This window comes from Dicentrarchus labrax, unplaced genomic scaffold, assembly GCF_905237075.1.
Source record: "Dicentrarchus labrax unplaced genomic scaffold, dlabrax2021, whole genome shotgun sequence".
NCBI classification, from domain to species: Eukaryota; Metazoa; Chordata; class Actinopteri; family Moronidae; genus Dicentrarchus; species Dicentrarchus labrax.
Window position 1 is genome coordinate 7,688,451 of NW_026136720.1, and position 27,830 is coordinate 7,716,280.

General features: G+C 42.3%; 1 protein-coding gene across 1 annotated transcript in view; it reads left to right on the forward strand.

Annotated features, from left to right (window-relative positions):
- Positions 1-27,830, forward strand: part of abtb2b (ankyrin repeat and BTB (POZ) domain containing 2b) — a 45,332-nt gene that overhangs the window by 1,514 nt on the left and 15,988 nt on the right. The window contains exon 2 of the mRNA XM_051383547.1: positions 26,206-26,355. Coding sequence (XP_051239507.1) covers positions 26,206-26,355 — 150 coding nt within the window. The remainder of the gene's footprint in view (positions 1-26,205; positions 26,356-27,830) is intronic.

Genomic DNA, 27,830 nt, shown 5'->3' on the forward strand with positions numbered 1-27,830 from the left:
TTAAAACAACAAAATGTCTAGTTGTTCTGTGGGGAAATTGATGCCAATGACTTTCAGTGTATGTTTTTCTGTGTGGTGATGGATGTCAACTTTTTCCTGTCACACACTCTCCTCTCAGAGTGCTGGTCATCACTTTCCACTCCCTCACAGGGTGGAAAAGGTGAACTGTGGCCTGCTGCTGCATACAATAACAGGTCTTTGTGCATGAGCATTTGATGGATCCATTGCTAATTTGACTTGTCAGAATAGGAAAATAACAGTACAGAGGGCATCTGATACGAACAAAGAAAGTATTTTCTCTCTGACCAGGGTCGTACGAGGAGAAATGACTGCTACATTCTGTGTTGAACAAATTAGATTTGAACCACTTCACTCTCATCGGTCGGTTGCAAGATTGAGTCCTCACGTTGCTCCTGTTCTGCTGTTGCGATTTGGGATCCTTTAGAGCACAGGCAGGAGGCTTGTCTGTTGACACAGCTCTCTGTTTACGCTGACTTCACCTCTTATCCTCCCGCTGTGTTGGCTGCACCCCTTCCAAATCCTCCCCTTCCATTTCCTCATCCTCCTCTCCTCCTGCTGGACAAACTCCCATTCACCCACCACCATCTCCACATATCTTACATCACTCTCCCTCCTTTCTCATCCAGCTCCAGCTGTGCATCTTGCTCCTTGTCCATTTGTTTCCTCCACCCTAACATCCCTCCTCAATCAACTCTCGTTCACTTCTTTGCTTGTCAAACCCTAGTAGAGTCATAGCGCTCTTTCTGTGGCTGTTTTGGCAGCCCAGTGTTGAGTTGATTCATGAGCTTGTGTTGGGACAATGTAACCAGCCTTTGTTTGTGGCCCACTACCAGCTCCCTGGAGCAGAGCTTTTTACTGAAGGACAATAGCCTTTTGTAGTGTGATCGTGCAGCTTAGCCCAGCACAGAGGGAGTGAAAACAAATGCTGGGGAAGCTGGGCATACACATCCATGTACATAACAGAGAGAGGGGGAAAGACAAAATAACTGAAGATGGACATTATTACAGGGCTGCAGGCTCACTGCGGATCTAAGTTAAGATGTTATCATGCAGCAGCACCTTTGTATGCATGTGAAGAAGAGGTTAATGCGTTAACACTGCCAACCTCCCAAAGGTCTGAGATCAATCAGCATGTAACACAGTACTTGCACACAGTCAGTCATTACACTGCACACCTTACATTTCATATTCTGTGCAGCTTCCACTCAGTTCATTATAATGTGCACTACATTTAAGTCTGCGAACAATGGAGTGCAGTGCATTAGACTTGTCAGTTATCTGGCCATATGCTTGAGGTAGAGCTATTTCATTGCAAAATAAGTTAAAGAGCAGCTTTTTTCCCAGTATTTAACCAGATGTCTTTTGGTTGGGTTTCGACTGGCCTATTTTGGTGAGTTCAGTCATTGGTTTTGAGAAAGACCTGTGTGTGTGTGTGTGTGTGTGTGTGTGTGTGTGTGTGTGTGTGTGTGTGAGTAATAACAACAGACCATTATTCTGACCACCCTAGCTTTTTATAGGCCCTAGACTGGGCTGTGCAAGCCACATACCCCTCTACCACCTGACACCCCACACCCTCTCAGCACCCACCCCCTCTGCTGCTGAAGACAACACAACCATCAGTGCACACAAAAGCAAAGATCCACTTTCCGCTCTCAAACCAGATAGTGTCAGAAAAGGAGTGCAGACTACCGATCATATGGAAGGGCACAGTCTGATAAATACTCCTCCCTCCCTTTTGATTTCTCTCCGTCTCTTAGACTCTTTCTCTTTCTCAGGGGCTGGCCCACATCTGGAACTCTTTAAGTCAGAAATGACTTCTACGGCTCCAATAACAATTCTGAAAACTCCCTCCCTCCTCTCCTCCTGCCCTCTCTTGCTCACTCTCACTCTTAGCTTGCTCGTTTTTTCTTTGCCATTGCGTTCACGTCCACTTCATCTTTATCTGTTTATTTCTTCTGGTCTACAGGGAGTGCATTAGAGGAACCCGGTTGTGATGTGCCAGGATCTTATTCATTACTCATGCACACACAGACACATGCCCTGAAACCTATTTAGTCTGCGTTGCATGTGTTCAAATGGCTCCACAGCACTGGTTGAACCCACTACACAGTGCCGCTATACAGAAGAATCCATTTGTCATTCATTTCTGCACACAAGGAAATAGCACGAGCGAGCTCTTCCTAGTGTAATTTGTATTGATAGTACTGTGGGGCATTTTAAAGTGCAGAGTAGTTGCTATACTAATGGACAGTGGAAGTGCCTATGAAATCATTGATCTATATAACTGGCACACAGATGTCTTTTAAACTCTGGTCCGGCTGGCAAAACAGTTCTCCAAGTTCAGCCCCGTTTGAGCTTTTGTGGGACTTTTGCAATGTTCTCAGACTTTATTTTTGTGTCTGTACTTGTTTCCCAAGATAGCTGTTGAAGCAGTATTCCAATAATTAGATATGCAAACTACTGACTTGAACTTGAGCAAGGCTGTTAACTCTGTCCATTCAAGCTTTGCAGTGGAAGATTGTGGTAGTAAAAGGCTGCTCTGTGGCTTGAGTGTGTACAACTATGAATCTGAGGCAGTGACTATCTGAAAGAGAGCATTCATGCATGAGAGCATGATTTACCTGGATAAATAAACTTTGATTTGGTCCAGTAGTAACAGAAAGTTGAGTTTCTGTGCTCCAGCTTCATAAAGGCAATAAAAAGAAGGCTGCGAGTAATGGGTTTGGGGTGCACTGAGAGCAGGGCATATGATTTGGTGCTCAGTATTTCCCTAAATATGTATTTAGCCCAGAAAGAGGCGTGGGAACAGCGGGCAGAAAGATGCAGGGAGAGCGGCCCAGCACTGTGGTCACACAGATGGGGAAACCAGCACTCTTAAAATACACTCCCTGCTCCACAAATCTGGAGCAGGATCAAATACAGTTTTGGAGAACATATCAGGACATTAATATTATGGTGAAATAGATTTAAGTTCATCCCTGTGTGATGCATGCGTGTTAGACATGCTGCAAATATTCTCAGGAATTAACAGAAAGCCCGTATTTGGCCTGAATAACTGTACAGATGAATTTAGGTTAACCTTGTGAACACTGTCAGCAGGTCAGTGTGTGTGTGTAGAGTTAAGACCATAAGTCATATAGCTCTAGTGGATAATAAGGGTTAATCCTTCATAAAACACTACAATTGATGTTTGTGTGTCATGAGTGTTATGTGTGGGTGCGTGTACCACCTCAGGCTACACACACATACACACACTGATGGTCCATGTCGCTGTTTGCACTGGCTTCCTTTCTAGTCCCAGCTGTGAAAACACTGACCCATTAGTGTGCTGGTGTGCACATGTGTTTCAATGTGCTCATCTGTGGGTGCTCAAATATACTTGTGTGGGTATTGGCTATTCTTGGAAAAACGTGAGTAATGCTTTCGCAGATATGATTTCTCAGGCTATTACAAAACCAATGACATTGATGTAGGAACATCCTGTCGGTTTGTGACATTAATAACAATCAAAGTCGAATAACCTTCTCAAACAATTGCACCATGTGTAGCCCTTCTTTACTCACTCCTCTTCCTTGCAACTTCAGTCATTATTTTGATGTCATGCCACGCTCCTCCTATTACATTACAGCGGCATGAGTCATGCTTCTTAACACTGTTTATAGTAAAGCACTGATAAAGAGGAAGCAAAGAAAGATGGGGAATACAGATACTCAAGGGAAAAATGGCAATGGACACAAATAGAGACAGAAATAGTGACAGCAAACTTGAAAGCATTTGGGCCTTTACATCTTGATTTATTCTTTCTAATCACATTCTCGGAGAGTAGTGGTTCAGTTTTTATTCCATCCAGAGAGAACAGGAGCGCTCGGATTGGTATTGAGCTTCTTTGGCTTGTTTAAATCGGAAAATGTGCAGCCAGTGTGTCACATGCATTAGCACGGAGTCCAGGCTGTGGTTCTTGAGGGAATCTGTTCTGGACGTTGGGTTTGGGTTGCAGCCGGAGTAGCTAATGAGGGAAGCAAGAAGACTGGCTGGAAGATGGCTGGAATCTTGGACCTGGCAGCTTAGTGCATTGCCTGGATGCTAGCAATGGTTTTGTTTAAAAGGAACCACTGTTCATCACATCATCCCTGTGTGAAGTCTGGCTTAGAGACAGCACTGCCACATGCACCTGCGTTGGAGTCTGGCTTGGTCGTAATGATATTTAAATCTAAGTGTTAGGTGTTGAAGGCCAGAAATTAAAGGTAAGTGGTTGTCATACTAGTGTGAGCAAGTGCTTCTTAATAGAAATGAAATGCAAAAAAGAGGACTTGATGAGAAAGTGTTTTTTTGCCATGACATGAGTGGATGTGGTCAGTGGTGATGCAGTTGACAGTTGGACGCACTTAATCAGTCTTGGAGCTGATATAGGAATTTTCACTGTCACAGTGATTTAAATGCTTTTCAGTCACATCTATTTGCCGTGTCCTGAATTAGGGTGGAAATGAGAAGTAGACTAAATATTCACAGATGCACCATGGGCCTGGGCAGGTTTTACACTTGGTTTTTGAGTTTGACTGACAGAAAATACTGCACAGGTCAGTCAGTCCTTATGCGTCTATGGAACATATTGACCTTCATTGCCACAAGTCTTTTTTTGTCCGTCTGTCCACCTGAATAGTAGCTATAGCAACACAATCCAAAAAGGACCAATAATGATTCAACATTTGGTTCATGTGTGAGACTGAGGCTGAGGTTCAAGAGAAAATGCCGTCTAACTTTACTGCCTAGACAGAGTGGTGAGGTGAGGATCACAGTAAATGGATAGCAAGACATTAAGGCCTCTCTCCACATAAAAGTAGCCCCAGCAGCTCATGTTTCTTTTCTCCCTCTGACTGACATGTTGCTAGAGAAGTCAGGCCTGTGTGATTTTTACGTTAAATTGGATTGGAAACCAAAATGGCTTGTGTAATTTTAAGCGTTGTTTGCTTAAATGTCCCGAGGAAGAAATATAATTTTAATAATATAATTTGCTAGTAGTAAAATAAAAAAAATACTTTTATTGAAAGACTTAATAATAAGCCACTCTGGAACAGTAAAAAAGGTCATTTTCTCTTATTGTACCCACACTAGACATAAGCAGAGTGCAGTCACTGAACGAAATCTGTCATTGCTGCTAAAAGACCTCCATCTTATAGCTACACCACCCTCTCACTCAGTTATTTAACACCGTGATGGCTTGATTAAGTGTTACAGCATATGGTTTGTGAAAACATTCAGTCTTTATAATTTGGTTGTTTCTGTGGCAATGCAGATCGGTTCTGCCTTGCTTTTAAACATTTGTACACTTCTTACAAAGAGTAAACTCCCTGAGTCTGTCAAACCACAAAACCCCACTAAAATCATCAGTTTTCCTCCTTCTTATCCCTAAAGAAATCAATGCCAACCATCACAATTCTAATTGCTAATAGGCATTAGCTGGCATGCATCAGTTTCTCTGCATGCGCTCCAGCAAAAATGAGGCCAGTTACTGTAGTCGATACAGAACCATTTTGTGGGTGATTTGGTTGTAATATTTAATTACACACAAACAGATCAGATGGGCAGACTGGGGGGGGGGATAGAGCATGGAAGGGGATCAGGGAGTGTGTAGTTTGAGTGGAAACAGATTTGTCTGACCGGGGATTGGATATAATATCCCCTTGCTGTGTTCTCTGGTAAAATCTATTGGAGTCGTACTGACTTGGCTGGATGGAACTACAGAGAGAGAGCAAGAGTATTTGAGGGAGAGATGAAGCTGCAATCCCACATATCCTCCCTGATTGGGATCTATGAAGCCAGGCTGGCCAGAGCCAAATCTCTGCAGCTGAGCAAGAGTTTGTGTGTGTGCATGCTCCTGCGTATGCATGCATGTGTGCGAGGAGGAAGGAAAGGCTGTGATCACTGAAAAAAAGGACACAGCCTCTTTTGGATGTTGATGGCCGAGCTAAGAAAGTGATGTTTTTTTTCTTTTTTCTTTCAAGTCTAAACTGTTGTTTTTCTAAACGGGCTGAAAGAGGGAGCTTTTTGTGATGCTGTCAGTGACCTCTTTGTCCAGCGGAATCAGAGCACCAGTGTCTGGAGCCTAAACGGCAGAGCTCTTATATATTGCACCAGAAAAGCAAGCACACTCATCTATGGACACGCTGTTGTTGACACATGACTCCCTCCTCCTCTGGCCACCTTTCTCTTTTTGCATCTAACTTACTGTCACTGTTAACTGTCCACTGCCCCATGCCCCCTGCACACATACACAAACACATTAAGATAGAGATGAGGAGAAGCAAATGGAGAAGAAGATGCTTTTCCTTTTGACTTGCATGACTACTGCTATGAGTGTACAGAGGGTAGAGTAAGCAAACATTGTGTCAGTGGACAAAGACACTCTGTTAAGGACTTCCATTCCTATTTCTTTACTGTTCAGTGTGTTCTAGTTTGGTTTAGAGCCAAAGGTCCTTTTCTATAAAATATATCAGTAGGAATAACTATAGTACTTTTTTTATACCTGTGGCTTACACTGTGAAATCAGCACCAGCCTCACAGACCGTCTTCTACAGGTTGAGCAATAGTATACAGCTTGCATGATGTTTGGAAACAATTTCTCCAACACCCCAAACAGCCAGCCAATTTTCCAGAAGGAGAATTTGGATAGTGAGAGACAGAGAGAGAGAAGGAGTGAAAAAGAACAAGAAGGAGAATGGAAAAGTCACATCAGCTTTTATGACAAGCTTGTTGGTGAGTGTGCCAGGTTCAATAGGCAAAGTGCCCATCATGACAGGTGACGAAGGTGTGTGCATGTGTCTACTTGTACGTGCATGTCTACGTGTGTGTGTGTGTGTGTGTGTGTGTGTGTGTGTGTGTGTGTGTGTGTGTTGCCCTACAGTCATAAGTAGGCCACCGCAGCCTTTGACATTTTCTCAGCATGTTTTTGCTTTTGATGTCTTGCTGTCTCTCCCGTCTCTGTCTCTCTCCTCTGACACGATGTTATCTGCGCTTTTGAAAGGGACTGCATGTGCGTGTGCCTCTGTGTGCTCATATTTGTTTGTGTGTGTGTGTGTGTGTTGGCCTGCATTTTCCACCCTTCTGTCAGCGGAGTTGATTGAGTGACTGTTAACGCAGGCATCCAATCACAGAGTGATGAGTGGAGACTGGGGTTGTCTGAACCCAGGAGATGCAGCTCTATTTTTCAGAAAGGACAGGGAAGATAGGGTTTTCCTCTTACTTTCTTGAAAGGTCTTCCAGTGGAAGGAGGTGATGCAGCTTGTTTCCATTTTCCCGTTTTCATTGCTATTATGAATAGGTGTTGTCATCCTCTCTCTCTTACCACCCGCCCCTCTCTCAACTGTCCCGTCTCCCTCTGTCAGACACCGGAATGTGTTTGTTTGCGTGTCGAGCCTGCTGCTTCGTCAGCAACAACACATACATAAACATCAAGGCTCAGCGGCTTGTTTGAATCCCTTTCTGCCCTCATTGCGGGATGCGATGCCCCTCCCCCAAGTTGGGCTGACAGCCAAACCACTATGGGTTGAAGTATTTTAAGTCACTTTGATTTGAGAGTGTTTCTACTGTTATGCTCTATCAAACCTGGTCATCTATTTTCCAACTTTCAAAACACCGCACCAACCTCCAACTTCCTTTTGATTCTGTACTTTTTATCTGTATCTTTTTAATGTTGTTGTTCTCAACCCACATTGATTTCAATCTCTGGCTCTGGCCCTCACCTTTGGAACTGGTCTGTTCCTCTATCCTATTTTCCTGTAACTTACACTCTCCTTTTTCTACCTCCCACTTTCTCTCTGCAGCAAAACCAATCCTACATTTCAGTTTTATTTTCCCAAACCTTTGCTTTTCCATCTGCAAACCTGCAGCTAGTGGCATCTCCTAAAAACATCACCTGTTGGGTCAAGGTCACCCAGATATTAGACACGTAGTGATTAAAAGAACCTCAGTGGCACACACAGCATATTTAAACCAAAACCATGTACAGTAAGGCTTCCTGGAATTCCCTCGTGGTTAGTGAAGGGAAGAGGCACATTTAGAGCAGGGCCATATGGAGAACACATGTGGGCACAGGAAAACAGACTCTGTCAAGACAGGACACCCTTGGCCGTAGCCTTTAGTCTTTTTCTGTCGATAAGATCTGCATAGCACATCCACCACATGTGGACTTCTTCCTGGAACCAAAATAAACAGTTTGGATCCCAGAGGTAACCAAAAGAAGATGTGTATTATTAAGGAAAGCGAGTAACAAAACGTTTGTGAAATGGAGGTGTGACTCCTTACCACACACTGTGATTTCAGACTTAGCTGTGCATAAACACATACAGGTTTAGATACTGTGTGGGGGACGCAGTCCGAGCTAGAACAGTCATCATCAGGTTGGCCTGTATTTCCGCTGCAGACTTAACAGGCTCCTTATTACACATAATCACCATGTTTGTGTGTTTCCTCTGAAATGCTGAGGAGTATGTTTGGGTTTGAGTCTATGTTGTGCTTGTGTGGTGGTGAAAACTTGTATGATCTGACTGCCCACGCATAAGACTGCTGCAATAAGAAAACTCTGACCTTTTGTTTGCGTTACTGTGTGTCTGTACAGGATATGTCTCTTTGGGTATGTTCCCACTAATTTGGGTTACATCTTTATGTAACTGTGTGCATGTGTGGGCCTATGGCCATGTAAGTATGTGTCGTACTTTGTATTTGAATGTTTTTGGTGAATTAGTGGGCACTGTCTATTCAGCTACATCTGATGTGTCTCGCTGTGTCGGCCTCTCTCTCTCTGAGTCTGTCTGTGTTCTGTCGACCATCTGTGTGTCCCTGCAGGGTCACAGACAGTGCTGGACACAATTCACTCCACTAACTGTGGCCAAGTTTCCTCTCCAACATTGATAATCTGGCTGTTGAGCATTAGACGGGTGGGGGAGACGATAGAAGAGGGAATGTGGTAGTATGTGGCGGAATTTTATACTGATGAAAGGATGCCTTGTTTGAGGGTTTTTGGAGGAACTGACCATTCTTTCTGTGTCAAACCACTAAATCCTTGTGACGATATTTCTCTTCAAAAGCTAGGTGCACATTGTTTTCCTATTTTTCCATGCTTGAAGATATTTATTCTGTAGTGTTCCTTGTGTCTGTCAGTGCATAATGTGTGAATATGAGATTAGACTATTAGTGTCTTTGCACTGATAGTGTCTTTGCAGAGGAAGTCAGTCAGACAGCAGTTAAACACACCATGGCTTAAGCCAGGCGCAGCACAGCCCTTGATGCTTTCCCCTTCACTCCGCCTCAAAGAGCAAAATGCAGCCTCTACAAACAGAAACAATGCCAAAATCTTCATCAGCTCATCAAATCTTATTCTGTTTAACTTTATGTAAACGCATTGGCATTATTAAACATGTTAGGATTAGACATTTGTTTGACCCGCATGGCCTTTAGACATAAGTGTGACTAATTTCGGCTCTATTGAACAAGCTCATTATGATCCATGTGTTTTACATCAGGTAACAGTCCATACAGTGCACATGCTGTATATACATGTGTTTGCGTGTCAAGTGCCCTGGCCTTATGCTGCTTCTGCTTAATGGGGTTGTAAAGGCATTCTCAAAGGCAGCCTGACAGTAGTTAAATATATAATGTAAGACCCAGCCAAACACTCACTCTGACAGAGGTCAAGAAGGAGGAAGTTGTGGAGCTGGAGAGGTCAACACACCATTCTTCCATTATGCAAACGCACCAACAATTCTGTACTTTGTCTTTTAGTTAATAGTCTGCTTTTGGCATGGAACTCCTCTACCGGTGAAGCCCCTAAGGAAGGAGCCTTTCAGCAGTCAAGTCAGGTGCTAAGAAGGGGTGTGTGCCTGCATGATGGAGTTGAAGGGGGCAGATGTGTCAGGAGTTTAATGCAGGCGAGGGGGAGGGAGAGAGAGAGAGTCAGCGTCAGCCTGAGGGTCAGCAAGTCATAAATACTGCAAAACCCACCCAGCTGGCCAGCTGAACCCCAACCAAACTGGAGTGTTTACTGCTTTTAGTCATCGAGGTGTTTTCATGAAAAAACATTTAAACAAAGTTGTATTCATTGGTTATGCTTTTCAGCCAAAAGGATTTGTTTTGACATGACGTCTGCAGACAGGGTCCCATGCACAGACAATCTGATGTCAGGAGAACAATGGAGCATGTATGGCAGTTAACAGAGAGGCGAGCCAACATGTGAAAGCACAGGCAGGAGATGTCTTGATGCGTCTCTGTGAGTCTGATAACATTGTGGCTTTATCCCGGTGTCTGAATAGACAAAGATAACACACACAGAACAGCACTTGCATGTACACACACAAAGAAAATCAAGAATCACTTGAGATAGAGACACAGACTGATAAGTAGAAAACAGACAGACGGAAAGGAATTTACACTATCAGCATGTGGTGGTCTTTTTCCCTGGATGCAGGTGTGACAAAGGGCTTCTTAACCTCATTAGGATGTCTGTGTGATATCTGCTGTGTGAGAGACAGAAAAGAGGAAAGGAAAACAGATCCCTGACATTCATCGTGTCTGGGTGGATGGACATCATCTCCAGCCCCACGCTGGGAGAGACAAACTTTAGTGGAGGCCCCTCTGCTTGTCTTGACCCCGTGGCAACCTCCCAAGAGCTCCATCTCTCTCTTCTCCCTGGCCTGCCTTCTTTCCTTCATTCTTCGTTCCACTATTTGTCTCTTTTGTTGCTCCCTGTGTTCCGCACACAAGTCTTGAAATACCATCACCGTCTCCTGCGGAGGAGAGCACGAGGAGACCAATAACAAAGTATTTCGTATTTATGCGTGCTTGAGTTAAAGATGTTTATGACTCTGTGCATGCATTTGCATATGAATTCCTAACTGCAGATGACTTGAGAAGGCAGTGATTTCTAAACTGTTTTACTTGAAACATTATGGACTTTTACAAGGTGTGGCACACTGTGCTGTTAAGTTAACAACTGGGCCGGCAGAAGAGAGGGAAGAAGTGTTATTAATGTGTTTTTAAAATGGTTGAACATGTGGATATCAAGACTCTTGTAGGTGCCAAAAGTAGGTCTAATGTGTCTACTTGGCTCAGTGCTGAGAGATACAGACAGGGGGCAGAAAAAAACGGAGGAAATGGCTAGATTGAGGGACAGTAACAAGCACAAAGAGAAAAAAAATAAGAGCAAGAGATGAACCTGCCTTGTGGTTCTTGGCTCTAGTGCACTCCTGCACTGAAGGCCGTAATTACCCTCTGACTGGCTCATGTTGGTAGCTAGAGAGTGGTGAGGTCAGCATTTAACTGGCTAGCACAATGAGGTCAAGTACTATTCATGCCCTGGCTTGTGCATTTCTGCAGCTATCCATCTAACACTCTCCGCCTCTATCTTCTGGCTATCTTTGTCATGTATGAGTGTGTGCATGTCTGCAAGCTGGTTTGTGTTTCACCGCAGTCTGAAAATCGAATCAGTGAAAAAACTCTCCTCCCCTCCGTCTCCTGTCTTCCGAACTTTCTCTTTCCTTCTTTGCTTTTCCTCTTGTTTCATCCATCTCAGTGGTTGTCTCTCTGTGCATCCTGCCACTTCTCCTCTTGCCGAGGGTCAGCCAGAGACTCCATGCACAGGGCTGCTGTTTGCTACTGGAACCCTGTAGCTCAGAGACAATGGCTGGGGAAGGCATCATTATAGCCACACACACACACACATAAATGCACCAGGAAGCTGAAGTTCGATTTTAAATATTCAAAGTAATCTCTGGGTATCAAATTGTTGGAGTATGGCTGCTGGGCTCACCCAGGCTTTCAGCAGAGTATTTAAGAGGTCTTCCTCTTTTTTCCCATTTGCTTCTTGAAATACCATCACTGTCCTCATGCAGAATTGCTTCTTTACATAAGTTCTCCCCAGATCCTTCCCATCTTCATTATGCTGTGTGTTATTTTCCTCCCGTGTTTCTCTCAAGAGGCAAAAGGTAAAACATAGCTAATTATCACCATGCAGTTTTTTCAAGCCCTTCTGAGACTTCACAGGCTGCAATTGGAGAATGGGAGTTGTCTCAGGGTAGGGAAACTGTGTGTGTGTGTGTGTGTGTGTGTGTGTGTGTGTGTGTGTGTGTGTGTGTGTGTGTGTGTGTGTGTGTGTGTGTGTGTGTGTGTGTGTGTGTGTGTGTGTGTGTGTGTGTGTGTGTGTGTGTGTGTCTTTCTAGCTTACGGCTTTGGGTAGTCCAAACTCCAACTCTGAACATTTGGCAAGCAGTTGAATGAAATATCCCACGAGCCTCTCCTTCTGTCTGTCTAGCCATTTGTGGTCATGGGGTTTCCCGAGTGGGCAAAGCAGGGGCTGCTGTTTATCTTGGAATAGGACAGGAAGTACAAGAACTAAAAGTTGGAGCAAGAATAAAAAAAGAAAAGGTGAAGGGTTGGGCAGAAAAGAGAGATTTTGTCATACATGGTACAAATGCAGAATGGGGGTAGTTGATGAAGATCGGCAAGGCCCGCACACATGTCCAGCCATCGTCATCGTACCCCGTCGGACCCTACAGTGGGAAAAGGAGAATGAAAACAGATTTGTCACTCAGTCTGATGTTTTCACAGGAGCTGTGCGAGAATAGTCCTCTCCCCCAATCTGTTGCACACAAACATTCCTCTAAAACACTCACACACCCATGCACACACCACTCCTTTAAAGGGTCTCTGCAGGGCAGTCTGGTCTCTCTGGGAAGGGTAGAGGGGTTTGTGTGTTTTAGTGTGTGTGGTCAGGATGTGGCTAGCACCTCTCACTAGTCATGATTTACTAACAATACCCATGGTGGTTTGAGCCTGACACTCAGCACATATTACAAGTATGAGTGGCTCGGCCCTACAACAATCTGGAAACTTTTCCGTAGTCTCCCATTCCCCCGTTTGTGCACATTGTAACACAGTCTCACTCAAGAAGTGAATGTCGTTCCTGATTTATCGATTGTTTCCTGCCAAGCTAGGTTTTATTAATTTCTCTAAAGGGCGTAGTTGGTAATATACAATGTGGCCAGTCTAAAATTCATATGTGTGTGTGCCAGGGTGTGAGTTTCTGTGTTTTTGCGTGTAAGGAAGGCCTTAAAGTCTGTCAGCTATTATTTTGCCATTGTGGCTTGGGATGCGTTGTGGGAACGTCTTGTTGAAGTGAATTGACCGGGTCTTCTGCGATACTCAGGAAGAAATGCATTAACCCACACACACACTCGTGAGAATTTCCCAGCTTCCTAAGTTGTTAAAAGACCAAATGGCCTTTGGTTTTGACATTGCTTGCACTTCTTAAAGTGCTCTGTTTGTTTAAGTGCTCTGGTTTTATAGTTAGAAGAAATATGGAGGAGAATGAGAAAGACAATAGTCTCTCTTGAGGTGATATCTCTTCTTGTCTGCAATCCTTGTCTTTCTTTTTCCATCTGCTGTTTAGAGGAAAGGCCTCCAGTGGGTGGTCCACAGAGACCCAGTAGCCTCTTATGACCTGCATAGCACACAGACACTCATACTCAGATTGAGAGGCACAAACACACACAGACAGACACATTAAAACAGACTAGGCAGATTAAACCTGCCTGAAGTTGTTGAGATGACCTTATAAAGTATTTCAATGACACACACTGAGTCAAGCGTGCCTGTATAGCACCTGCAGGGGCAACAGCTGGGAACACACACAGCAACAAACACCATCCCTTGTACATATGTGCACACACACACACGCTCACCTCCCACAACTTTATTTGTGTTGCTGCCATGCTTAGGCTGAGGAATGTGCGAGCAGGTGCCCCCTGCAGAGAAGAAGCAGCAAACACTCATCACGAGTTGTTTGTATTGGAGTGGCAACATTGTTCACTTTGTTTGAAAGGTGACACTAGTATAGTAATTATGACTCAGGGAGGTCGGGTAATGCTGTAGCAATGACCTGTCTCTTGATTTTTTTTTCCCCATCAAAGCTGAAGAACAAAACTGATAATGGATTTACTGATAATGAAACTGATAATGAAGCTGATAATGGATGATGTGGCCAGCTCGCAGTTAGCCTGAAGATGGTGAGGCATTTGTGAGGATACACACTCTTGGTGCATCAGGACAGGAATAAATTGGGCTTCAGTCCTCATTTTTACATCCTGAGTAAGCCAAAAGTAGAGCAGAGTGCCAGGATAACACTAATCTGACTCATATTCACAGGTTGTCACTTCATTTCTCTTTTTTGTGTTTTGTTTTTTCCAAGTGGTAATTTCTACTTTTGAATTTCTTTAATTTCGCTCCTTCTGTTTTGTTTTTTTTTTTGCCTTTTTTGTGACAAGGAAAATAGTAGGGGTAAGGTTTTAGTGAAATGGAAAAAAAATCAAAAAAGGGTTAGAAAAATAGACTATTTTGGGCATAAAACCTGTTTGATCATTATGTTGCAACCCCTTTTATATTGATCTTGTGACACATTGGGAAGGTCCTGCCCTCAGGTTTGCGTGTGTAATGATGACGTGGACTTTGTTTTACTTTTAGTGGTCCCATAGTGGTGTCCACCGCATTGGCACTTATAAGCTCATGGACATAAATGAAGGTGGCATGAGTGTGAGCGTGTGACTTTGTGCATGTGAAGATTTGGGGGTCAGAAGGTGACATAACTGCATAAGAGGATGGTTTCTTTTTAGCAGGCTCTTTTTGAGCTGGGGACACTCCCTCTGTTCAGTATACAAGGGGGTGTGTACAGGGTGTGTGTGAGGGTCAGGGGTGGGCTGTAAACTCCCTTTGGGTGTCATATGGGTCATACAGCCAGTTAAACGAGGTGGCTGGTCTGGTTAAAGGTAGTTTACTGCCTCCTGCTAAAGAGGGGGATATCCTGACACGCCCTGCAGGTCCCGGACACACCCAGTTTACGCAAACACACAGACACACAATGTTTAGAGCTACTATCTGTGCTCTGGTGTCATCTGCAAGACTGACACATGGCCACATGATTTGCGCTGTTGGTGACGGGTGCATACCATTATTTAATTTTGTGCTAATATGTGTGTGTGTGTGTGTGGTCAAACTGCATTTATCAGAATGTCATCATGTGTGTCTGAGGTTGGGTGGTCCATTGATTTATTGCCAGTATGTCACTCTTATGCATGTTCCAAAAGTGGCATTGATTTCCTGACTAATTGCATTTGGTGCTCTGCCCACTTTAACCATCCGATGTTATGACCAGTATGCCCCCCTAAGCATCAAACTCTCACCTCCCCTCTGTCAGTCAGTGTGAGGACAGTTGTTGTCAACAATGGCATGGACAACAATATAGTCAGGCAGATGTGAATGGACCAGCCCTCCTCGTTACTGCAGACTAAAGAACTGTGGGCCCGTTGAACAAAGCTCTGTCCGCTGCTGTAAAATGCTGCTGAGTTGTGAGACGCCCATGAAATAATGCATACTCATCCTCTTTATTTATCTTATCCATGGCGGGTTATAATGGGATGGAATAAATCTGTGGGTGGATGTTGGTTCTTAATGCAGGCTTAATTGGAGTATGATCGTAGTAAGGAAGTAAATGCAACAATGCTCTACAAATAGTTGTCTGTCATTAGAAGTAAATGTTTCCTCCCTTGCTTATTAAGCTGACTGTACAGATTTGAATCACTTAAACTAAGATGTCTGTAACAAGTAATGGAAAGTAACTAAGTGCATTTATGCAAGTAAGTTCAATTTGGAGGTACTTTACATGAATACTTCAATATTATATGCACATTTACTTAAAGCTACAAGGAACCTTTTTATTTTGTGCAGATTCTGGCAGCCCCTGTGGACAAAAGTGGTAGTTTTTCTACCGCCAGTTCGAGGAAATCTGACAGAATCCAACCAGTTGGCAAGCATTACGGAACTGAGAAAAAACATATAGGAATAGCCAATCTTCTTGCTGATGGTCTTGTTTGTTTGTAGGTCATAAAGAGGGATCAGTATTAAACTTACAATTTCAATACCAGTTAAGAACTCCTTGGACCACATTTGAGTATATTTTTGCCTGTGTGACTTTTACTCACAGTTGTGCATTTAAAAATCATGGTACATGGCTTATGCAAGTGTAGGCCTCATCTTACAGCTCACACAGAGACACACACAACCATACTGCATGCACAATACAATTGTGTGTCTGTGTGACAATCGGTGGCTGCCCAGAAAGTGGTTTGCCTTTCCTTTCCTGGGCTTCTTTTCCACTCTGATGTGAAACTCAGTCCAAAGATTCAGTTTGAGAGAGTAGGAGAAAGGAGGAAAAGAGTGAGTGAACCTCCAGTCCTAATTGTAATCCATCCACCATCCCCCCCAACCCTTGTTTTTTTCCCCCCAGTTTGACTCACTGTTCTGCGTCATGATTTTGCTCTCTACCCAGCCCAACACGGAATGTTAATCAGCAGAAAGCTGCTTTAGATTTACAAGGGGGAATTTGGATCCAGTTCTTTGAAACGTCAAACTCCTAAGTCTCTCTATCAAAACCGCTTGTTGGACTGTGAGAACCATGCTGCAGCAGGAAGAGTTTATATCTGAACATGGACGTTGTAAGGATTTGGTGCTGTTGATTTATCTCCTTCAGCTTTTGAAAGAGAAGTACCTAAGTCTGTCTGTGGATGTCACTCTAGTGGGAAAGGCACAGCACCCTCAAAGTTTGTTAATTAATGTCTGGGCTAATGTGTGAATGCTCAATTTAGAGTGTAAGGGAATACTTAGGAGAGAAAGGGCTAGAAATAGAGCTTGAAGCTCAATATGATAGGAAAATGTGCTTTTTCTGGATGTTCAGTTGGGGGTTAAAGTGATAATGAAACCGTGCAACACAGATGATTAGACAGAGGTGTCTAATGCTGAGGTTATTTCAGACTTGATTTTAGACTTTTAATTTTAAAGGTGCTATAGTGTGAACATTTATCAATTACAAAACAAATGTGCAAGCATGAAACAAATGCAGGCTGTTATCAAGTCTTTCAGAAAAATAAAAAAGCTGATGAGCCACATTAGAAGGTTGCTTGATGTCACTAAGGAGGAAGAGTCATGTTTATTTATTACATTTAATGTGTCTTATGCTACTCTTACCTTGAGTTTGAATGTAAGGGATAGAAAACTGGGTGTGCAACTCCACTTCTAGCTCAAAACTGGAATTTGTCCTGCCAGTTCAAAACATCTGTAACTTTATGCATACTTTCAAACCTACTTGCAGACTGATCAAGTATGTTTAGCTCTTTCTCAGTTTTTTTATAATTAACTTCCCTATTTGAGTATTTGAAATGACTTGAGAATGACATTGTTTATAAGTTCCTGTTTGAAATATTTAATTTAACAATGAAAAGATTGACCAGAGTTCATGTTTATTTGGTGGTAAGTGGTTTCAAACATCCATCAGAGCAAACATTTTCTTTCTAGGCAGTCTTTCTGGGAATTTAATGAGCAATCCACGCAGCCAACTGGCCGGTGAAACTTTGACTTTACAGGTCAGGAGTTTCGTCTCCTTTAAAGAATATGAACCTCTAACTTAGTCTTGAGTACTGTGCGCCTTTCCTCAATGAGTGTGTTGTCTGCCATCCAAACTGACGGGCTCTCTGTTCTCGCTCTCTAGTGGGTCCAGCTGAGAGAAAATGAGCTGATCACACAGACAGAATGGGAGCAATTAGTGCAAACACACACTCACATACACACTTTGTGCCTCTTTTCCCAGCCTGCTGCCCATAGTGTTATTTGTCAGAGAACCGAATAGAGAACAGCTTGTTCTTAAAAGGAAGCCTAACTCTTTCTTTTTTAAACGGGCACATAAAACAGCCAGCCCTTGATCTGTTCCAGCCAATGAGGTCCAGTCTTTACCATGGTCACAGTAAGCTGATGACTTTTAAAAATGACACTGAAGTGCTTGTATTGCATGTATTACATTTTGCCCTCCTTACTTTTATTTGTCAAACACTTCACCTCCTGGCAGTGTTTTGGATGGTGACTTCATCTCAATAGCAAAATTGGATTAGATTACGATGGGGTGGGTTTGAGGTTTGTGTGTAATAAACGCCGTCTTGTGTCATAGAGAAAACAAAACCAGCCTCCATATACAGTATAGTATATTTTCAGCCCCAGTACTGTACAATAAGCCACTGAAACCTATAAAACCTAGCCATCCAATAATGGAGCTATACTGTCCCTTTGGTGCACACTATGTGAAATGGCGTCGCATATAGAAATGGGGGAATGTTGAATGAGACTAGATAGCCACAGGCACCACAGTTGGCCTGGAATGTAAAATATAAAATATGATTAAAGAGAGAAAGAGGGAGTGTAAAGGAGGGGAGAGGATAAGGGGGAGAAAGCTGAAGTCATGTTTAGGATTAGGGTTAGCTGTGTAGAACAGCTTATGACGATATTTTTCAGGGTTGTGGGAAACCAAAACCATCGTGAATCCTACCACTCCTAATTCGTCTGTGTGTGTTTGTTGGGGGGTGGTGGTAGGTATGTTATTGAAGACCGCAATTACAGCACAACAGTTCACTGCCTCACTGTTGGAACCACGTCCAAAGGAAATTAAATTTCACTTTTTTTTGCTACATGCAATATATGTATATATATAGCTGTTCTATAAATCACATGTTTTCTCCATTGACAAATGAAATCTGAAACCAAAATAAATCAATTTATATTTTATAATTTTTGGTTTCACGTTCCAGTATCCTTCTACGTAGATATAGACGTTATTTCTATACATCAAATCTAACAAAGCCCACATTAGCTTTCCTGCTAAAGTGTCCTCCTAACTACAAACATGAACATACGGTAAGTCTTGTCCTGCACCTTGAACGACCGACCAAACGAAGATTACACCAGAGAGTCCACTGCAGCGTCCGTTTGCACATTGACTATGAAAAAGGATGACTATATGTGATTTGAGTTGGACTTTAATGTGGCCTGTTGGGTTTGAGCACCTCAGATTTGCTCATTACCATTTTATGTGATGCTAGATGTTTTATCCATTTTGCAGGTTTTCCATAAGGCCAACTCAGCAGCTCATGGTTTCAGTTTGTCAGCACAGAGAGCACGCTTCTTTAGAAGATTCAGCATAGCCCATGTAGAGATTCAGAGCTAATCTCTGTGGCTTTGCACACTGGGATTTTAGGCACACTTCTCACAGTGGACAGATCCAAATGTCTTACTTTCAGCCTGTGGGCAGGAACTAAATTCCACACTTTCAAATCTTGTTTTAAACTTTTGAAATCTTACTTTTAACCTTAAAACTTTTGAGTTTTACTTCCTAGAAGACATCTGTATAAGCCAAAACGCTTAATGCTGGATAACAGCAGGTCTGAGAACAGCAGACAGACCAGGCAGTAAATGTGATTCCATCCCATTCAACAAATATAAGAACTTTCTTCTCTGTCCATCTTAACTTTGTGTGTGTGTGTGTGTGTGTGTGTGTGTGTGTGTTCACTCAGTGACTTAAGGAAGCCCCCTTTTACACAGCTGATAAGGTTACTTCCTCTTTTAGCCCCAGCTGAGCGCCACCTCTGACCCATGACCCTTTTGAGCCGGGGGTCACCAGAGGTGTCAGGGGACATCCACCAGACCTAACTTCACTTGTGCATCATATGGTCTGTGATTTATCAGGCTCTGACAGGCGTGTGTGCACATTTGTGTGAGATCAGTGACTTGGATGCCTTTTAAATCAGAAACCTCTCGAGTCGCTTACACAAATATTCCAGTGAAAAGTTTACTGTAAGCAGCTTCAGCTTATGAATGCTTCTCTGTATGCCCCCAATCCACACAGGTAATTTTTATTTTGTAAGACACACTCACGCTAACTTGTCAAATGAATGATTATTTTTAGCCCAAATACTAATAGACCACTTTAAGTTTCTAAATGCCCCTCTGTCCCACTTGAATTCTGTTTAGATAAGGAACGTGATGAGAGTCTGCCAGAGCAAGCAAACACATGGATATTTTTAAACCTACATGCTTAAACTGCAGTTAGATGAACAAAGCTTAACCCTCTAGTTCTACAGTGACATATACGTACAATAAAGTACAGAGACATACACATACAATGAGGTTCATTCATGAGTCTCACTGTTATTCTCTCAGAAATCGTGCTCAGTGCCGACCAATAAAAGACCTGTGTGGCATACATCTCTAAACACAGTGAGAAGAATGTAGTGTCTGTGGGTGAGGTTGGATGTGTATAAAACAGGTGTTTTGCAGCCTTTAAGTGTGGAAAACAAGAGGCCAGGCCTACGAGTGAAGGATCACATCTGGCATATGGATTCCACTGACATGAAATGGAGTAGGAGCATGTGTGTGTCTCTTGTTGTGTGAAAGACACTATCTGAATGTCAGAGGAGATCAGGATGCTGTGTGGGTGATACACACCCAATAACAGCCCTTGCAAACACTGTACTATTGTGTGACTATCCACCCTCCAGCCTCCACACAGGGACAAGCGTATAGCCTCCTGGCCCAGAATCAGAGCTCTTTTCTGGGCAGGGGAAGTGTCTTTGAAGCCCCCTTTCCTTGACTCTCTGATCCATTCATGCTGTAATGAATGAAGAGGCTGTTAAGTGAGGCAAGGCAGGTGTTAACTTGTGTGTGTGTGTGTGTGTGTGTGCGTGCGTGCGTGCGAGCAACCTCTCCTTATTCTTGAGTTTTTCTGTCGACTTACTGAGAGCATACACCACAGAAGCAAAGCTGATCATGTCCTTCTGTCTGCACACTCTCTCTACGGTAGACAAAACAAATCAGCACACACAGAGCAGTTATGGTCCAAGAATGTACTTTTATCTATGCTTAGAGCTGTGAAAGAAAGTGGCAACACACAAACACATTTTTCCAGGTCTAGATCTTTTTAATAGAGGAGTTTATTGCTAGTAGTTACATAACGCAATTTTTTTTAAATATCACAGATGCACAGTTTTCTCTCGATGTGACAAATATGACATTATTCTACTGTAAAACATGAATTGACTAAAGTGACCTTTGAGTGAAATTATTTTCCCAAAAATGATAAATTAGTATTAAAATAATTATAATATTTTTTTTTATGAAGGCCTGGTGTAGTGAACAGTGTGTTCTAAACAGATTCTGAATTGGAAATTCAATCCAAAGTTGATTCACAGTGTGTGGTTTTGCCATGGTCCCAGAATTTAGAGCTGTTTTTTCTGGCTCGTTATTGAAGGTGAAACACAAATATCTTCCAAAACGTTCGCTGAAGACATGAGAGGCAGTCATGTCCTCCAAAGCCTGGATATTTTCTACACTAATGCTGCTACAGAGCTTGTGTTCAAAAAACACAAACTTAGAGTCAAGTAGAACAAATTGTGACATTGGGAGATAACAGGAGTTAGAGCAACAAAGAATGAGAGTCAAAGCATGTGGAAAAGGCTGTGATGTGTTCAGTTCCAAGCTTCACTCAAACCGTTTTTTCTGGCACATTTTACTTACAAATCATACTTAAAAGTTCTAATGATTTGCTTACAGTAGATTGAAATTTGAATGTTGACATTTTCTTTGACAGCAATATTATTAATGTGATATGACTCATACAAGAACCTAATTGAGAGTGATAGCCTGCCTGGGCAAAGTTTTCAAAAACCCAGCATAACAAAAAGAAGTTGTTGGATTTTTCTGACCTTGTTGCGGCAGCTTGTCCAACATCATTATGAGTGATAGCTTGGCTGGGCTAGGAGGAGCTGTAATGGTTTTGAGAGATAGTTTGGATGGGCTGGGGACTGCCACAGGCTTTGTGGTAAAGTTTCAGCTGTGATTTGTAGCTGGGATTCCCACATGACATTTGCAGGGTCAACCTCAGAAATGGAACCATATTGGCCGCAGAAGAATGAATCCCTTGTGCCACTTGTCTTCCCCTGCCTCACCCTTTTCACATTTTCAGATATTCCTGTCCCCCCTCCAGTCGCTCTTCAGTTGTATCCCTCCTCTGCATGACTAATTCTTCTTCGACCGAAGCTCTACCACCCTCAGTCCCTCTCCTCCCCTCTGCTTGTACTCTCACCCCCTCCTCTTTGTCTTATCCTCAGCCTCAGCCAGTGCCAGATAAAAATCATGCATATAGTGCTGGAGCTGCTGGTGCTTGTGATATTAGTGGTGGTAGTGGGGACAGGCTCTGGTTGGCTTGCGGACCTACATCAGGCCCAAATGACGCAGGCTGGGGTTCAGCGGTGAGGCAAGCAATGGGGTGGGACTGTGGGAACTACTGAGAGTGTGGTGCTGTGCGAACATTTGCCACAGCTTTAAAATAATACAGCAGAATCAATTGAAACAGTATTAGCATTTCCAAAGATGCTGCTTCTGTTGAAGACACGTCTATTTTAAGCATGCTGAAAATGGGCTAAAGATTATTTTGTAAAAGTAATAACTAAAAAAAATTCAGGATACATCAAACTACAATGTTGAATGTTTTCTGTGAGCTGGAAATGTTCCCTCTGTTGTTCTCCAAAAATAGTTCTTAACTGGCTTATTTTAATACAACAACAAAACTGCAGATCTGTGCTTTGCTGAATGCACTGTTAAGACAGGTTCATTATACTGGTTTAATTAGTACTCCAAGTATTATTAGGTTTTTATTTTCAACCATTTAATATATTTTAAGCGAATGTGTACAGTCTGAAGACTAGAATAACGTCAATGTGACGTTCTTGTTGAATGACACTACGGGGAATCTGAATAGCTATGTAAATTTGCACACTGAGACTCACTCCCATGGACATGATCTTGCACACACCATCCAATACACTGTTTCACACACCCTCACCCACTCTAATTAGACAGCATCTCTCAAAATGGCTCTTACACCTCAGGAGACATGAGTCTCTCTCACATAAGTAGGAATCAAGCTATTTCTGAAAGAGGTATTCACATCAAATGACATAGAGCAATACCTACTACTCTTTCATGGAGGCCACTGTATTTATAGTGAGCATAAAGTACGGTAGTGTATACACAGAGAGTATGCAGCACATGAGAATGTGAGAAACTTTTTTTTTTTGTGTGAAAAGATAGTCCAAGGCCTTTAGAAAATAATGGTGGAAAATATACAAGGTCTTGTTTGAAATGTTTGAGCTTCAGATGTTTCACCCAAGTTTATGTCTTCTCGGTGTAATTTTAAAGAATATTTAACAAGCCGCAAAAGCAAAGTCCTCATCATAATTACCAAAATACCTGAAGTGACACATCAAAGAAGCACAAACATACTTGATACGCACAGCCGTGAATGTTTGGGTATGTTTGTGCTTGTGTAAGTGAACAGGGATGTGTTGATGCGTGTGTATAATTTGGTTGTCTGCCGTGCTGGTTCTTTGTAGCAGTGGTACTCTGCTAGAGGCAGCCGTTTCCATTGTGTTGGAACGGGGAGTCAGCACATATTATACAAGTCAGATGGTGCAGAGAAAGTACGAGAGAGAGAGAGAGAGAGAGAGAGAGAAAGAGAGAGAGAGAGAAAACTTTTTGCATGAGATTGGATTCCCTTTGGCAGTATAACTCTGCCAGAGTGAACATATCTTTAATTCTATCAATGTGTTTTTCATTTATGAAGCACTACTCTAGACTGAAGTGACTTTTTCCTTCACTGTTTGGCTTTATTTTTAGGAAGTCAACATATCATCATGTTACCCGGTAACTCTCAATTGAGAAATCCAGCTCTCTGCAATAATGTTTCCCTCTCACTGTCTTTATAGCACAGTCAGTACACAGCCTGCCATATGGACTGGATCATGTTTACATCTAGCACGTGATGTTTTTAATACTGAACCTGTCTCATAGATTACTTTTCCTTTATTGTAGAATATACTGTGCGTGCTTGTGTCCATAAACAGTTTTAATTTGCAACACACGGTGTGTGTTGCAAATTAGGCTGTGATGGCTACTGTTCTGTGCATGACAAAGCACTGTGTTGGTGCAGCAGTTTGGTCTATCATAGAGCCATTACTCTGTGCTGCTATACTCAATCATAGCACAAACTACTCACTGCAACATATTGTGTATCCAGCACACTATCATTGCAATAATTGCTTGCTTATTTGCAAACGGTGCTGATATCACAGCTGCTGATTATATTAAAATAAAAACTAGACACTGAATATAAACTGTGTCCCTACTTTATATTCACATAATAGGCATTTTCATGTGAGACGGTGGACTGAAACGTGAAGGCAACTTTATCTACAGGAGTAGAAAATGTCCTACACAGAAGCAATATGTTTAAACATAATTCATTAAAATAGAATCAATTTTGAAATGAAAAACAGAGAATCAAATAAAAGGGAGTTGGGTAATTAATGTGGATGTTTAAGGTTCAGTCAATAGCAGTGGAGAACGTAAATGTTTTTGACCTGAATTTAAAGCGAGTCAAAGTCTGGGCAAGTCTTATATCTTCTGAAGATGTACTCACAGTATGTGTTTAAAGTAAGCACATTAAGTCTTATCTCACACAATTTACAATGCAGAAAGATATTTGTAGGCAGATAAGTATATTCTATGAAAAGGTTTATTAGTTAATTACTGTCCTTTGCCCTCCTAGATTCTTTCTATTTTTTCTTCAAAGTTCAAGCTCCTCTTGTGTCACAGGGTGATGAGACTCCAAGTAAGATGATGGGAATGTTTTTTGCGTTTTTTTTTTTTTTTTCAACCTCCCTCTCAAGATTCTAATGAGAGGACAGCATTCACCGGAAGCACATGGGAATGTAATTTTAGGGATGGTAGCCCGTCTTTTCCCTTTTGGGAGAGAAGGGAGAGTTTGAGATGAGGAGGCTTCTTTCCTCAGGCTTTGTAAATAAATCACAAACCTGCACCGATCATTTTTCCTCTTTCCATTTCTCTTTTCTATCCCTAGCCATCCCCCACTCATTTCCTCTGGCCTGGCAGACAGCCCCCCTCTGATTCTGAAGCCAAAATAAAGGTTAACCTTTGGGCAGCCACTGTAACTGTGTTCAACTAGCGGCACAGTAGCTACTAACAGCACACTGCAGTTCTTACACAACCACATATTGCTCCAGACAAAGATAAAGAAGGTGTGAGAGCGAACAGCCAACAGAGAGCTACCAAGAGGCAGAAAATAACAGTCTGTGTTCTCACCTTCACTTGTTACAACTTAAATCCATTTTAGCTGGAAAACAACAATCACAAGCGATGTACAGCAGTTAAAAAACAAGATGACATCTTTGAGTTATGTAAGAATGATGTTATCTCCTCACCAGCAATTAGTCTGACAACCGGTTTTTATGTAGAATAAAAGAGGGAACCTGGTGTTACACAGTCACAGAGAGATTGTGCATTTTTATTTTATTTTAATTTGACTTGTATTCAAAAAAGCGTTTTGCCATGTTATTCCTGAACATTACAAATCCAGTTTATCAAAAATGCCTGGGTTGGGCTTACTGGGTCTCCAGAGGGTTCAACCATAGAGGAAATGCCCCACGTGTCCTAGATTGACCCTAGTTACACCACAAGCCATGATAGTAGAAGGAGTAGCCTTAAAAAAAATTCAATTGGTGATTTCATCCTGCAAATCTACCATGAAATCCTATTACTTTAGTAAAACTCCTCCTTTACTACCTTTTATTGTACTGTTAATGAAGTTGTTGTTTTTGCAATGGCAAATCTTCCTGTGGGTGTGTTCGTGTTAAAAAGGTCAGTACTGTAGGGGTTGTCAGAGTCCTGTGATGCTGGTGGTCTCTGACCCTTTCAGCACTCTGTTGATTGATGACATCCTTAATATGAACCTCACACCAAACCTTTCTCTTACTGAGTGTTCCCGTATACTGCAGTCATATCAGCTATAACGATCATGTATCTACTGCAGAAATAAATATCTGCAGTAACACTGAATTCTTAACTTGATCTTAGTCTGCTATTTCTTTCTGTGAGGCCTCGGCCCGCATCTGATGGGTAGTGCATTTGTTTTGTTTGTATTAGCCTGATGTCACTGTTCGCTCTGTTTGTTTTCCTGAATGTGTTCAGAGCAAGGCTCACGTTCCCTTGTGTGTTTATTTGCCCTCAGCGGTGTGGGTTACATGTTACCAGGATTATAAATACTATGTAAATACCACCAGCAGTTGTTTTGGGACTTCTGTTGAAGCAGTGTGGATGGATTGTTGTAGAACTTATGGAAACTTGTTTGCACTGCACACAAACTTACCATATTAATCATAAATGCCTCTCTTTCTGTTTTTGTCTCCGTAGGTGTTTTGTCTCTCCCGGCCCATTTCAGTCCCTACACAGAGAACCAGCAGACATCTGTGGACAGCAGGGAGGATGCCTATGCCCAGCTGGAGCTGAGGACCCTGGAACAGTCCCTGCTGGCCACCTGTGTGGGCAGCATCTCTGAACTCAGTGAGTACATGTAGTCCAGAATAGTCTGTCTACTTAGCATTAGCAGATTTCTTTTACATTACTCATTAATCTATTAAATTCCTCTGGGCTGTATTAGCAATCATAAAGGAACAACAGTGAACAAAACATTCTTGTTATTAGAGACAAGTAAACCCAAATTCCCAGAAATGATACTCTGCCTACAAACGTTGAAATACTTGGCCACATTCTGATAACTATCTAAACACACCTTGTTATTACCACACTGTTCACTGGCTCTGGAAGACAGGAAATGTTTCTTATTTCAGACAGCCAAGTGCCAGGCAACAATAATAGAATGACATTTTTATCACTTTATGATAAGTCCCATCTTGTGCCGTATTGTGAAATCCATCTATTGCACCATCTTCTAAAAATAAGCAATGGAATAGTTTATCTACACATAGAGCTCTGGAGAGAAAAGTGATAAGTCCTCTGATTGTATATTGTCTCTGCCTGGTCTGTTTTGCTAAGCAGTGTATGTCAGGTCAACCCAAACTAACTGGTGCTGTGATCTTTCTTCCCCAGTCAAGTTAGTCATCATGGAAAAAGACTTTAAGTCTCAGACTTTATTATTTGTTTATTATGCTATATAGCTGTATGTCAGTTTTATCAGAGGAAAAAGAGGGCTGATAGTTACATGGTTACTAAGAAAGATGGATGAAACACACACACACACACACACACACGTACGTCTGAGTGTTGTCTGTGTTATGTCTGTGAAGCGCTAGTGTGACATTTGGGCAGTAGGTATATTGAAGCTATATGGATAAACTCTTTCTTGGGTAGCTTCAATCACATCTCTGTTCTCAAGTTGTGATAGGTGTTATATTAAAATGTCTCCCACAATGCTGAGACCTTATATAAGGATCTAATCAGGGAAAGTGTAAATCTGTTCTGAGAAGTGAGGACCTTACTGGGACCTTTTTTTCGCCAACCATCAGAGTTTAAATTATTGGATGGGTCTCTTGACATATTGCCAGTTCTAGATGTCCACCTTTCATACACATGATGGATTTGTAAACAGAGAGGCATGCAGACACACATTCATATAGCCATACTGTATTCTACTGCACATTATGGTTTGTTTAAACTGGAGGCTGTAATGAAGTTGGCAGAGTTGGATCAGGTCATTAAAAAGCGTGAAAAAGACAGGAGTAGAAGGGAAGTGGAGGGATGGAGGATGGAAAGGTAGGGGATTAAGTTTAAGGATGGAGTGTGTGTGTGCGGGGGGGGGGTAGAGAAAGGTAGAGAGGTGAAGAGTGAGGTTGTCAGGGCAGGAAGAGAGGAGGAGGCATGGAGATTAGTGTTGGATAGGTTTCCTTCTCCAAATGAGCTAACACTCTGCCATTTGTTCCACTAGCACAAGGCCACGTTCATACACCACCACCGTTAGCGAGGCATTAAGAAAGTGTACACACACTCTCAAACACAGACACACTCTTTCTCTCACTCGC